At 40.6% G+C, this 14,499-nt stretch overlaps 1 protein-coding gene across 1 annotated transcript in view; it reads right to left on the bottom strand.

Moving 5' to 3' along the window:
- The window catches only part of hhip (hedgehog interacting protein), a 35,249-nt gene that overhangs the window by 12,552 nt on the left and 8,198 nt on the right, over positions 1-14,499 (bottom strand). Inside the window, exons 3-9 of the mRNA XM_075463138.1 lie at positions 13,973-14,102; positions 12,137-12,338; positions 4,196-4,347; positions 2,695-2,868; positions 2,418-2,561; positions 1,385-1,503; positions 182-305 (exon numbers count right to left, since the gene is read on the bottom strand). Coding sequence (XP_075319253.1) covers positions 182-305; positions 1,385-1,503; positions 2,418-2,561; positions 2,695-2,868; positions 4,196-4,347; positions 12,137-12,338; positions 13,973-14,102 — 1,045 coding nt within the window. The remainder of the gene's footprint in view (positions 1-181; positions 306-1,384; positions 1,504-2,417; positions 2,562-2,694; positions 2,869-4,195; positions 4,348-12,136; positions 12,339-13,972; positions 14,103-14,499) is intronic.

Raw genomic sequence — 14,499 nt, 5'->3', positions numbered from 1 at the left:
ATGTTGAACGCAATAAGTCGTAAATCAACTGTACATCATGCCAAGAGGATGAAGCCAATGGAATGTCCTCAAAGATAATGTATGCAGAAACACTATTGAGGTTTCACAACACTGAGCAACCAGTTTAGATTTAGGTTGTCCCACAAAACAATCAATTAGTCATTCTTTATTTTTTACTTACCCATTCCTGTCACCAAACACATAACTGCCATAGAGTCTTCTAGATTGGCAGCCCCTGTAGATGAAGCCCCCCACAGGTGGTGCTCCTCCACTGGACTGAAGGTCATATACGGAGGGCTCATTTTCTAGAAAGGGACAAGGAAGCGTAAGTCTTGCTTTAGGTGCCGCTGACTGTCATTCATCTCGAACACTATCGCTGTCAGCATGACCAGTGAAATGTTCAAGGGTTAAGACAGTCAATTCCATCGCAGCCAACATGTATTGAAGGGAATTTGTGTGTAATCTACTATTTTACTGAAGCGTTTATCGTGATTTATTCATGTAATAAGTGTTTTTGTCTGTTTTGGAATAAAAACATAAACTATGTTAACTTCATTTTCATCATGTTGAGCAATATGGCACATTATCTGGATTACAGTTGTACTGGCAAAGGCTTATATCAATGGAACTTGACTACACTTAAAATTTATGAACCAACATGTGGTGCGCTCATTTCCAACTGCAATCACTTTAGAGTTTGTGTAACAGAGGTAGTCAAGGGCAAGAAATTGTTTTGGAATGAGAGGTCATGGCTGAAAATATCTGTCAATGTGTCAAAGATCCCCTTCCTGATGTAACATAGAACTAACAGCAGCTATTGACTTTTTGTGAAAGGTAGTAAGTTGAGCACTGCAAAAAAACACTGCTGTTATTGATTATTTTCTCAATATGAGTAGAACTAGACTCTCTCAGCTGTGTTTTCAACAGCACTAACCCATCATCGAGACAGTTACGGTTGTTGACAGCTCTAAATCTTACGTGTGGACACAATCTCACATTCCCTTGGAAAATCTACACTCCACAAGGGGAGAATATTTCTGGATCACATCATTTTTACATTTAACCTTCACTGTCTCGGCAGTCAACCTGGTGCGTTTCTAAATTTGTTGCCAAAACACTGTGTTCTTTCAAAATGAAAGACATTAATAAAAACAGATGTCATTTTCAGAGGAATAAATATGAAAGGCTATCCAAGAGGTTAATGTCTTTTCATTTCGTACTCACGATGTAATGCCGTCAAACAAAACTCAGTCACAGGTTATGCTAAGTTATTGTTATCATGGGCTATATTAACGTTGCAAAACAATAAACTCTCTCCAAACAGGAAAAAAGGTAAATATTATGGCCACTTCTTTTTAAAAATCTCATGGAAATAATGACTCACCGTAATCCTTCCCCTTAGTAATTTCCAATATTCTTCCTGCCGATGTGTTTTTGCCACTGGCATCTGTGCAGAGGATAACAAGACTCCCATTGTCTGTCTGAAGTCGATCCACTGCACACCTACAGGACACAGGAAGCCAGAAATGAATGTAAAAGAAGCAAGAAATGGCTTTACACCAACCCACAACAAGACAGCATTTTTGCAACTCCTTTTCAAAAACACCAACAGTAAAAGCGCATATGGTTTGTGTACAAGTGTAAAAATTTCAGTCAGTTGTAGTAGCCTCAGCTTAAAGGATAAGACCGGTTTTTTGACATTGGGCCCTTGATTTCACATTATAACATGATGTTCTACTCACCCCTGCTTGTTGTTGGTCATTTGGAGCTGTTCCGAAGATATTCGCGAGGCGTCTGGCTGCTCTCTTGAGATATTCGGCCATGAAACGGTTTCCTATGGGCAAGCTTATACAGGCACAAACTATGCTGTTTATAATTTATTAATTACTGTACACTAGCACTGATAACGTGGAGGTGCGTCGCTTACTTAAAAAAATCCGGGTTACTAATTTTGAATTTTAGCCGAATGAATAAATAGGCAGCAGGTCTGTGGGCTGTCTGTGGCAGTAGCACGACGATGACGTCAGTAACACCCACTTTACGACAAAAATTCAAAATTACAGTAACCCGGATTTTTTTAAGTAAGCGACGCACCTCCACGTTATCAGTGCTAGTGTAGAGTAATTAATAAATTATAAACAGCATAGTTTGTGCCTGTATAAACTTGCCCATAGGAAACCGTTTCATGGCCGAATATCTCAAGAGAGCAGCCAGACGCCTCTCGAATATCTTCGGAACAGCTCCAAATGACCAACAACAAGCAGGGGTGAGTAGAACATCATGTTATAATGTGAAATCAAGGGCCCAATGTCAAAAAACCGGTCTTATCCTTTAACTCTTCCTTAGGATTATTAAACACTCTGCTAAGTTACTCTGTGCGATGCCGTTCAAAATGTTCACTCAGATATCTTACTGACCTGCCTGGGTCATGTAATCCATGTGCAAAAATTTCAGGCGGTTGATTAGTGCTGTTGAAGTAGGGATTGTTCTGGGGTATGGAGTAGGGTGACGCGCACGAGTCTGTGTCCACGTCCACCCGTAGGACGGACCCTGTAAAATCACTGCATTCAAAAAAAAAAAAAAAAAAAAAAAAAAAAAAAACGATTGTAGAAGCTACGACAGGATTTAATCTTTGGTTAAGCAACAGTATCCGATCTTGTATTTCGATAATGATATTTTGACATTTAACCTCACCTGAGTCCGTCCATTTCCTCCATATCGTCAAGAGTGATCATGCCATCTCCCAGCATGATGTGCAGCAGACCATCGGGGCTGAACAGAAGTTGACCCCCGAGGTGTTTCCTGTGGAGCTCTGCCACTTCCATAAGCACACGGACTGTCCTGGTGTCTACCTGGTTGGTATTTTTCCTGAGGAAATCATAAATCCTTTTTATTGTCATTGTGGAGCAAAAAGTACTTTATGGCTACTGCACACATAACAATCTACAACATTTCTAAAGTCAAATGCTTTAGTACAGCCTCATATAAACTATGGTCTTCCCACGGTTGGCCTGAAACTGTATCCTGTTCAGAAACGCAACACAATGTTTTAGAATATGAGGACACATCTCTTTAAATGAGGACACGCTCAGATACTTAAAAGAATAATTGCATTGGTTGGTAAAATTGCATCAAAGCAAGGATAAGAAATGCTGACAAACCAAACTAAATCAAATAAGTTTAAATACTTTGTTGTCTGGAGATATATAGCCTAAATCTAATGTTATGCCTCATCAGGGTGGAGATGCAACACAGGCTTTAAAGAGTTGCACAATTTCCTGGGAAAAATGAGAATTTGGATTCACGGTATCAGCAGCAAATATGTAATGATGTGTCATGATTTGTTATTTTGGGTATTTTTTAAAGAGCAGCTTGCAAGAGATTAGAAAATTTCAAAAATCTCAGAAACTATCATGCAATTCGTTTGTCTGTCAGTTCTCTTTTGCATCCCCTGATTAAAGACTATGCTGCAGTCACCGAGACTGCATGCCAAGACTACAATTAAGATTAGCCCATTAAGAAAAAACATACCACTGTGATTATGTAAATCGAAATGTTAACACTTAAAACACCTGCGTGAGAAAACATTGTTTTCTTAAACATAGGCCATTGTGAAAGGAGCGCCAGTTACCAACACGGGAAAAGTCAAAGCACTGCTATTATCTTAAAAGTGTTGCAAATACTCAGCAAACCGAGTCTGACATTAGTTTGCTTCGAGGTCCGACCCACATTCTAAATCCCCATAAGACAAAAATTCTTGGTTTATTTTTTTCTCTCACTGCACATCTAGACAATTACTGCGTATGCCCCTGAAGTTTTTGTTGCCATGGTTGCTGGTAAGAATCAGGGTTTGTGGGGCAGAATTGTCACTGATTAATACATGGATCCAAGGTTCTGTGATCAAAGTTTTAGTTGTTTCCTAGCAACAAAGTAATACATTAAAGTATGAATCAAAAATCTGATTTTCACCAAATTTTACTCATCACTGCTGATGACCAGTAACAGAACTCAAAATCTGCCATGTACTGCATTTATACACTAAAGATATTCAGTTAAATATAAGAAAGATTTAAATGTCCAGTTTATATCAGTCCAAAACTGATAATAAGTGACTGTGAGGCAGCTGAGGTTTTGGTGTTCTGTCAAGCAGCGGCGAACGTTTAAAGGTAGATTTGGCACACACTTTTCTCATTACCTTGAAACGGTGTATTCAACCACACGGAGAATGTGGTCGTGTGGTCCAATGGCCCAGCGCTCTTGGTTGGTGGTGTAGGAGACATAGAGCTTGCCATTCTTCTTGTAATTGGGGTGGAATGCCAGGCTTAGTAGGCCCCTTTCATCTCCACCCTGCAGTCAGATGAGAAACACAAAAGATCCAGGAGTTAATCATGTCCCTGCTTGGCTTCTGCTCAGCTGTGTGGGGCTAGAATCACCCCCCTTGGTCATCTTCATCATCACTAACATGCAGCCTCTACAAACCCATCACCCCCTACCTTCTTTTATTCCTCAACTTCTTTAATCCCCTTTCATATTTGTCTGTTACATCCCCTTTGACAGCCCTACCACCTCAGTCCCTCTTTTCGTCCTCTCTGTTGTTTCTCACCTTCACCAGCCTTCTTGAATCTACCATCACAAGCCATTCTAAAACATTTGACTCTGGGTAGAGCTGCACCTTCTCTGAAACCCCCCAGCATTGCACAGCCTTTCCTGCGGCCTGGTTATGTGGGCTTGTCCTCAGGGTCGAGGGGCCCTGTGACGCCCAGACCTACCCGGTGGCCTCCATTGTGTGGTGATTTGTGTGTGTAATCTTTGGGGGATATACGTGAATGCTACGCTGAGTGGTTGAAAGAATTTATTAGCTCACTCACAGTTCATAGAGAGCACTAAAGTGCAGAGTGCTTCAGTCCCTGCTTTTTGCTCCCTGTCCCCTCATCTTATCCTGATTAAATCCAAGCAAATTTCAAGGCTTGGATGAAAGGGGGGTTGTTGGGAGGGTTGGGGGCAGATGGGGGGGGGGGGGGGTTTGCAGGATAGAGTCGAGTTAAAGGAGAAAAAAAAAGAAAACCTAAACAAGTAGTGAGCTGCCAACTCCCACTGTCTTGGCAACATGTTTAGAAAACATCTAAATTGCTTGTGTAATATGTAAACCTTTGTCTCACCCCGGAGGCAGCTACATCAGTTGTCACTACCCTGGTGGTCTACCCATCATAGTTAGTTGTAATAATCAGCTATAGCATTTCATTCCCCAGGCAAGGCAAGCCAGGTCAGCCCTTTTCTATGTTGTATTCTCCCTCACTATTTCTTCTTGACAAAAGAATGAACAGAATCCCAAGCTTAGGTGTGAAGAATGTTGACACAGTGGTCCCTGTGTGAGCGTGTCCCTTCAAAAACAGCTTGATTCTTGTACCTCCACGAGTGATTTCATTTATTATTTTTTGTGCGATTGAGGAACACACACGTGCTGTTGCAGCGGACTGGACTTTGAGATATTCCCCATCACAACAATAAATAAAAAGCAACTTTAAAAAAAAAAAGTGTTAGGACAGGCTCTGAGCAGGTGTAGTCTCTGTCACAAGGCAAGAAACACACATTAAAACAAACCGGTGTGCTGGATCTCCTAGATCTGTTTGGACTATTTAGGCCCTGCTCAAACACAGCAGTGACATAAGCCACATGTGAACAAAAAAGGAAAGCACTGTACATACCAGTGAGCAGCAACAGAAACAAGGGGCCACGGGATGCTCCATCAGTAGTAAAGTACTCATAGAGTTGACAATGACAACCACACCCCAAAGACAAAGCACCCGCAAAAATGTATGAATACTACTAAATATCAGATAAATTAAGTAAAATGACAATGTGGTATGTGGGAGTTGATGCAGCACAATGCACTCCTGGAGGTTAGTTTGAGCCCCTTTAGCCAAAGAATGTCAAAAAGTTTCTATCATGGTTGGAGAAAATTTGAAACTCACCTTGAAATGCTGGATCCTTATAATGGAAATCAATGTGCAGTGACCTACATCTCCAAAATAAACTTCCGATAGGGAGTGGGCCAAAGAGGCCTAATATTAGAGCCAAAGGCAGACCACCAGGAAACAAATAGCTTTAATAGGCAGAAATATTAGCTACCTTGCTAATGAGTAACTCCTTCAGCAGCAGGCGAACAGCAGAGCTGGCACCAGCACCATGAGAAACAAACACTGCATCTGTGAGTCTTTACTGCAGAGCCAAACTGAGGAGACGGTTTGATTAAAAGAAGACAAAGTTGCAGCCTGCTCTGTCATTTAAACATTTTATTTAGCCAAGTGTCATAGTACATTTAAACAGCCACTACCATGTGTGCACCTGAGCGCGATGTTACACCACAAATTTGTCCCCTTTCTCATCCATAGATTTGGAGTTAGAGTAAGAGTCTCTTCTTAATAATAAACACTGCAGCTGCACATACCCCTGTTGTCATGTTGACAACATTTCTTTTCAGCAGCATATGTTAATGGAGTTCTAACCGCAAGCAAACTATATAAATAGCAAGGGAGTTTCATCTTTAAACACCCTTTTCCCCTTAAACGTCTTTGTCTTACAGTATTATGACAGCCATCAGTCCTTCAGGCAGGTTGTTGTGATTAAATTTCTCACGAGGTATTATCTCTTCATTTTTTCCCAAACACCTGCCTCTACATTCTTCTATTCCCTCCGACTCTGTTCTCTGAGGCTACGGTTTTGGCTCCGTCAAACTTCTGGTATCTTTCCACAGAAAGCTGAGAAGGTGAGTGCAGGGCTGAGGAGCGGCCGTTGTCTCACGGTATATTACAAGGAAGACTGACCATGTTAAAATGACAGTGACGCATACAACAAAGTCATTTCCAATTCAACAGGGGCTCTCGTGACACCTATTGGCGCATGCATTATCAACCTGGACCTTTCAGTCTTTCCCAACTGGCTCATAGGCATTACTCCACCAAAAGAAATTAAGTTGACAACAGCAAATCAGTGTCTACACCCCTATTCTAAAACGACCTGAAGCATGTCGACGAACACTTCTTTTAAACGCAGATAACATTCACTGCTTGTATGGGATTCTCAACTTTTTCTGGTGCACTTGCAGTCACAGAGTGAAACCTGAACTGCAATCATCAATCTTGGTGATAGCCTACTTAAATATCTCGGACCGATTAAAATCTTCCCACCGTCTAAGAACAATGAGTGACCCATAATCTGAGCCATGACATTTATGGACGGACAAATGTTCTGCCTGCTCTGTTTATATAAGGTCCTCAGCTTTCACTAGCAGTTAACCCACCGTCAAAGTGAGATCAGTGTGAGTATAACCCCAACCTGCTTCAAGGCAGAGTAAATAGTGAAGATGAGTAAGGACACTTATTTTGCTCCTGCAGCCCCGAGCGTCAGACAGCATGGACAGAAAGAAAAACACGCTCCAACTTATTTGTTTGAACAGTGAAATATTTTATAGGAGGCCAACTCACCCCTATTACACAGGGTAATTTATGTGAGCACACTGTCAGCTCTGGGGTGCTGCTCGCAAATGTCATCATTTACAAATTTGTGTTTATTTTACAGTATTTTTGTATGGTGGATATGCTGCAGAGAATAGAGGCAAGACATGCATATCAACATCAGTTCTTGGGTTGCTTTTTGAAATACTTTCCTTGAGATCAATTCCAAACAACCTCAATGGCATTTGTAGTTGCCACCATGTTTAACTGTTTGACATGTTTGTTTATGTCTACTGAAGTCTCCCTCAAATGAAATTAAAGTCTTTAACCTTGTCCATAACACGTCAATGCTGTGCTTTTTTGTGTGCTAACATACATATGTATATAAAAATATATACACATGTGGAGAGAGAAGGAGAGACGAGAGAATTATGACCCAGTAGAAGTGGGTGGCAGTGTATTTATCTGCATGTACTTTCTCAGTTTCTTCTTATTTTACTGACATGGAACAAAGCAAAAATGGGCAGTGGGTGTATAGACACATGCCATTATCAGGCACAGGTGTGAGAACTATAATAATGTGGCAATGAATTCAAAATGCTGACCACCCCCTCTATAATCTTCCTTTGTCTGTGTACACATCTAGGTCTGACCGAGCAGGGCTAATCTGGTCGACGGCACGTCCCTGTGGAGGTGTGCTGAGGTGTGGCTGTGTTTGTTTGGGCTCTGAAACATTCACACTCTGAACCAGATGGTAAATAAGGTTTTATTTCTCAGATTTACTGCTTTGTTCTGCAGACACAGCCTGTCTTGCGCTTTTATGTTGTCTCGGTCGTTTGATCACTGCTGCTTGCTACTTAGAACAGAATTTCAAGAAGTCTGTCTCGTGGGCATGTGCAGACTTTTTCTTTGTCATTTCTGCAATTAAGTAGATAAAGGGAGTGACATTTGCACATGGAAGCTGTTGCTGTGAACTTACAACTTCTGAATAAAAAGAACTCATGATGCAATTTAAACTGGCCATTCTTAGGCTGCAAAAAACATAACAAATCCATCAGAAGTAGCAGGAAAACACCAGAAGTGGCCAAACCAACAGTTTGGTACATTCTGGGAAAATAAGATGACACTGGTGACCTTTGCCACATTAAATGGCCTGGATGTCCACGGAGGACTGTAGTAGTGGATGATCACCAAAGCCCTTCCATGTTAAAGCGAAGCCCTTTCGCAACATCCAACCCAGTGAGGAGCATTCTGCAAGAGGTGCTTTTTTTTTTTTTTTTAACCAAAAGACAAAACTTCACAAGAGTGAATGCAGAGAGTTCATCAAAAGGTGTGAATCCTTCATAAGCCTCAAGCGAGAACAGAACTTCCAGTACTGGAACATCTTTCCTTGTACAGATAAAAGTATGATCATCCCAGACAAGAATGATGGTCATAAAAAAAGCATTTTCCAAGAATTGGAACAGTCCAGGATCCAAAGCATGCAACATTTGGCATACATAATGATTAAAATATTATCAAACATAAGATTCTTCAAACATGAGCATGACTGAAATTTTAGCCTAATTTACTCTGTGTGACAGAAGTGTATTTTTCTATCTTTATCAAAGAAGCAAACGAACCGACTCACTGTGTGAACAACACTAAATAAATTACAAACTATCAGAGCAAAAATGTCCAAAAAAGGAATTATCATTATTGTGATTGTTTTCCTTTGATGTTCAAATAATCCGTTTTTATGTTTGGTTTAGAAACCCAGTTTCACTCGGGCTCTAATAAAAACAGGGAAAACGTGCTACACTCACAAAATCTGACCAGTGTGATGACTTGGTGGGCAGTGTGGGTAGCATGTGAGAGCGGGAAGGTGGAGTGTTGAGACTGAATTTTAGGAGAACACCCACAATGCAGTCAGGAGCCCACACCACACCACCTCAGCACAGTATTGTTTCTGTGCAGTTTGACTTAATTGGCACCGGGGGATCCATGGAAGGGGGGGGGGGGGGGGGGGTAGAAAAGCAAGCGGAAACACAGAACATTACAATCAAAGCATGTGCATGGGGCTGTTGATAAACCCCCTATCTGCCCTGTCTCTTGGGTGCCTAGGTTCCTCTCTCTGTATAAAGGCAGCTCCATCCTGTTGATGCTCCCAGTAAACACCTAAGCCCTCCCCTAGTTCTTTCCACCCTGAACGACAGGGAGCCCATTCCAGCAGCCAACATCACAGAATAGGACTCCTGGGGCCTGCAGGGGATTGAGCCACATCTAATTGTCATAATAGTCACTTTTTCTACAACAACCTTAGACTGAATTATGATAAGAGAGCTGAGAAGAGCAGGAAGTGCATCCCGTGAGGGGTAGTTGCATATTCAATGCTGTGCTCCGTTTGACTCCTTGTAAGCAAAACGTCTTGTCAGTGGAGGGGCACGGGGCATGCGAGATAGATAAACTTCCCGTCTAAGAGTGTGCCCCCCAAGCATCCCGACTACCCCATCTTCTCGTGCAATCTAAACCATTTCTGAACAATTTTCAAATTCAAATTCAAGATGCTTCCCTGAGGATTAATGGTTTTGCATCTGAGATATCCATTGTGTATCATTTTTAAAGAAGGTACCGCTCAAGGAATAGCACCATACCACAAGACACATTCTTTTAGAATACGTACCAGTACTAAATAACACAACAATGATAATAATTTAGAAAAAGATTGTTGAAGTTCCTCATCTTTTTTTTTTTTCAGGCTCTGTGCCCTATCAGTTTAAAATAAACTCAGGCAAATAGAACTAAAAAACAAGTTAAGTTTCCCTCTGACAATCCAATAACCTATAATGCTCCATCTCCAGGCAGGTCAGCTTTCATAATGGAAGGTAGGTGGTAAATCCAACATAAGTGCTAAATCCTGTCACAAACACAGATGTATCAGTTGTCCATACTGCAGTCTACATGAGTTACTAATCCTTCATTACTATATTAAGTGAGCAGGAGAGAGCAATATCAGTATCACAAACATCCAATAAAAAGAATTTTGTTGAACTGAAGTAAGAGCAACAGGGACATATTAAGTAAAAATCACTTTTTCTGTACTTCAGAGGAAATATTAGGATTTCTGAAGTCACCATCAACTCAACAACACAAAAAAAAAAAAAAAAAAAAAAACACAGAAAAACTATGAATCTTTGTTTTGGTAACAAACAATATCTGAAATGTCACATTTAGTGAGACGTTCAGATTTGAAGGGGAAATATATGTGACTCATCCAAGGTCATCCAACATCTTACCTCCCTATTACAGCTTAACTTCAGATTACATTACGGTCATTTTGCAGAGGCTTTTATCCAAAGCGACTTACAATAAGTGTGTCCCACATCGGTAGGCAAAAGAACTTCAGATGAAACAGCAGTGTTTGCTGTACCTTGGAAGTGGGAACTTTTTGCTCCTTCTTTTTTGCTTGGCTAATAATATCCAGTTTCATTACTAGGTCTAAAGTTCATTTAACACAAGAAAAAGATTAGCTAATAATTCTCTACCAGTACTTTGATTAATGTTTTATACCCCAACCTAAAAATCAGACTTTTATTTTATTTTTATTATAGTTATCTGATTTTTACCAGCTAGAAATACAGATTTTCCATTTATCATTGAATGAACCATCAGCACTTCTTAACACCAGCCACTAAAAAAGTTAAACAAAACAGAGGAACGGACCAACAGTGAAGTTCATAGTTTATGGAGCCAATATGTGACAGAGGAATTACGACGCGAGTTCTCAATGGCGTTATTAACAGGCCAGCGACCGTTAGGCTCAGCAGTGCCTGTTTTAACAACTTTGGGCCGGTTCAACACAAGATTTGTGACGAGATTGTAAAAGAGGGATCAGTAGCCTACCAGCTGTCCACACTCAAACTAGTGACACGGGTAATTTATGTATTTGAAAATAAAATTGCCAGTCAAGTAATTTGGTGTGTGGTCTGAGCTCTCAGGCTATTTACCGTTTGCTCTCTCACACTGTAATAATGTGCTCCCAGGCTTATTAAGTACTATAGGTCTCAAAAGAGGTAGAACATGAGGAAGAGAGGGGCAGAGTGGAGTCGAGTGGGTCACTCCCCTCCCTTGCAGAGAGGAGTAAATTAACAGATGAAAAAAAGACATGCTGTACTGTCTGTTTCTCTGTGTTATTTTCACCAAAGCATTTCAATAGAACATCAGCAAATTGGGTCAGCTTGTGAAAAATGGACGTAACATGTCTCCTTTAAGTCAACGTTACTATTAAAACCTTACAGACAGTTCTGTTATCACATAGGATGTGTTATGTTATGTTAACTATCAGGTGAGACACTAGCATGTGACAAGAATTTGCACTTTGCTCTATGCGTTTAGAATTTATAGTTAAATAGCGAGTGATAGTGTGACGCAGAATCCCATTTAATCAACGACTACATGTTTAGTCTAACAGAATGAAATACTGATAGCGAGCAGGCACCAGTTTCAAGGGATTTATCTCAGCTGGACACATCTGTGTTTTATAAACTTGCATTAAAGCTTTACCACACCTCTTAATTCACCTTCAGCAAAGTTTATTTTCATTTTCTATTGTTCACATCTGTGTTGAAATTACACCCATGCTAACATATTACAGTAAATCTACGAGCAGACTTCAGACACTCTGAAGGCTAACGTTTTCTTACCTTCAGGCCGCTTTGCACCAGTTTGTGGATGTCCAAGAAGGGCTCCTTGATTAGCTCGAGGTTATGGGTGAGTATCCTGACAGTTCCCTCCCTCTCCAGAACAAAAAGCCGCTGAGAGCCATCGCCGCAGTGCACCACAGCAACCGGGTGCCTCAGACCACTCAAAACCTCCTGAGCACAGTAGCAGTTGTGTTTGTGTTTCCTGGGTAACAAAGAAATACAAAAGGTCAAAGAATGATGGTGGCACTCAATGAGTAAGGTAGACTTCCAGGTAGTAGAATTTGAAAGGAGACATAAATAATAAGAAATTAAATAGTAGTTTCACTTCAACGTGTTATAAATATACACTATGGTTCTCCCTGAGGAGCTATCTGATTCATTCATAAATCTGGACTCATTTGCATTGATAGGCCTTTACCAAAATGTGTTTCTGCTATCAGAGTCCCTTTGCTTTACCAAAAAGCAAAAGAGGGAAAGTATGAAAGTATGGGATGCACGAGAGCAAACCATGAGAATGAACCATGAGAACAAGACAAAGCTACGAATGGACATTCGAGCATTTATATGTTTTTACCAAAAACTCCAGAGTCAATAAAAAAACACACATTGGGAAGAAGTGGAAGATGTGAAAGACAGAAATTTTATACAGACAGATTTTATACAATATTATAGGAAAACTGAAAGCTTGCTCTCTGCTTTATATTGCTAATCTCAATCACAACCATCTCTTCCCCCCAGCTCTCCATCTCTGCATTTATTTTAAATGTATCTAAAACACCAGAATAACATCAGCTGTGCATTAACTTGTACTGTCTTGTTACAAGATCTGACAGAAGCATCATACAAGTTTCGTCCCCACATCTGGATTCCAGTGTAGAGGTTCTCACCTATCCTGTGGACACAAAGGGCAATAATCCTTGTGGTTTTTCTACCTGAACGTGACCACTCGGGTGCAAATAGCACTAATTGTGTGGGGAATAAGAATAGAACATGTAATTGCCGCAGTTTACAGCAAACCAAACTGTCAGCTGCACACTATGGTGCGTCTCTATCGTGTCTTGGTACGCAACACATTCCAGCAGTCAGGGAAATACCCCCAAAAAAAGAGCACAACCACTACGCGCTGTGCACATGTGCATCTGATTGCCATGCCTTAATTCACAAAAATAAAGGTCATGGTCTTAGCCAGTGACTTTGATGTAATTTTGGCAATTTCTCCCAGCCCTGCTCACTGTCGTTTTTGTAAGTACAACTCTCAGAGGCTAAAAAGCAGGGGAAATAAATGTGCTCCTGTCTCTAAATGTCGGAAGTTATTTGAGCAAATGCTGGTTGCTGCTATTCAGGTGTACGTGCTTCCTGGCCTTTTTGCCTCAGGGCAACCGGAGATGAAAGGCATCCCCCAATGACAACAAGGGCAAGGACCTCTGTGATGTATAGACCTTTGCAGTGAGTGAGACAAACAGAATGATGCAGGGTACTGCATCGTTATTTTAGCAAAGCTGAGCAAAAGCAGTCTCAACAAACTTTAGGATTAGAAGAAAAATTGCACAGCATTTCTTGTGAAAGTACTGACCAGGTCAAAATGGACCAGTAAACCTAGAACACATTGCAGAACCAACATCTGCTTCAATAATAACAGAAAAAAAAAAAAAGAAAATCACACTTTAAGGTCTTGAAACTGAACTTACAGTTACTAATGAAACCTTAAAAATCCACTTGATCAAAACACATTAACTGAACATATAAAGTTTATCTAAAATTGTACAATGCTCATCTTTCACAGAGAAAAATCCGTTCTCAGATGGAATAAAACATGATAAAAGTCAGACAACAAACCTGCTGATATCTTTCAAAGAGTTGGAATCTTGCCCAAAAGGCTGCCTTCGTTGAAAATCTGGAAAGCATAAACTGGCACTTCTTCTCCCATAGTATTGGCAGAACTCATCCACGTCGGCTTGGAACAGTTCTAGCAAACACAGATATAGACGCAGACTCTTACTGTTGATGCTGCATAGTGAAATAACTTCATACACTTGGCTCATGTTGCTGGCTCAACCAAGAATATCCAATGAATGTAAAATCATTTATATGGTACTTATTTGTGCATGCCTCCAGTGAATTGTGGCTGGACTACTTGCATGTGCAAGAACAGACATAATTCATGCGGAGGCAGAGGAAGAGAAAAATAATGTGAAATTATGTGATTTGCTTGTGTGTTGGGGAAACCAATCCTGAGCAGAAGAGGCTGAAAACAATAAGTGAAGGGAAAGTGGGCCAAACCAAATGGATCACAGATTAGGCGATAAACTATGAATCTTCCAGGGAGCAAAACAACTGCATTCACAATTCAAATTTATCCGCTC

Source organism: Odontesthes bonariensis, chromosome 4, assembly GCF_027942865.1.
Source record: "Odontesthes bonariensis isolate fOdoBon6 chromosome 4, fOdoBon6.hap1, whole genome shotgun sequence".
Lineage (NCBI taxonomy): Eukaryota > Metazoa > Chordata > Actinopteri > Atheriniformes > Atherinopsidae > Odontesthes > Odontesthes bonariensis.
This window is presented reverse-complemented; position numbering and strand designations above follow the sequence as displayed.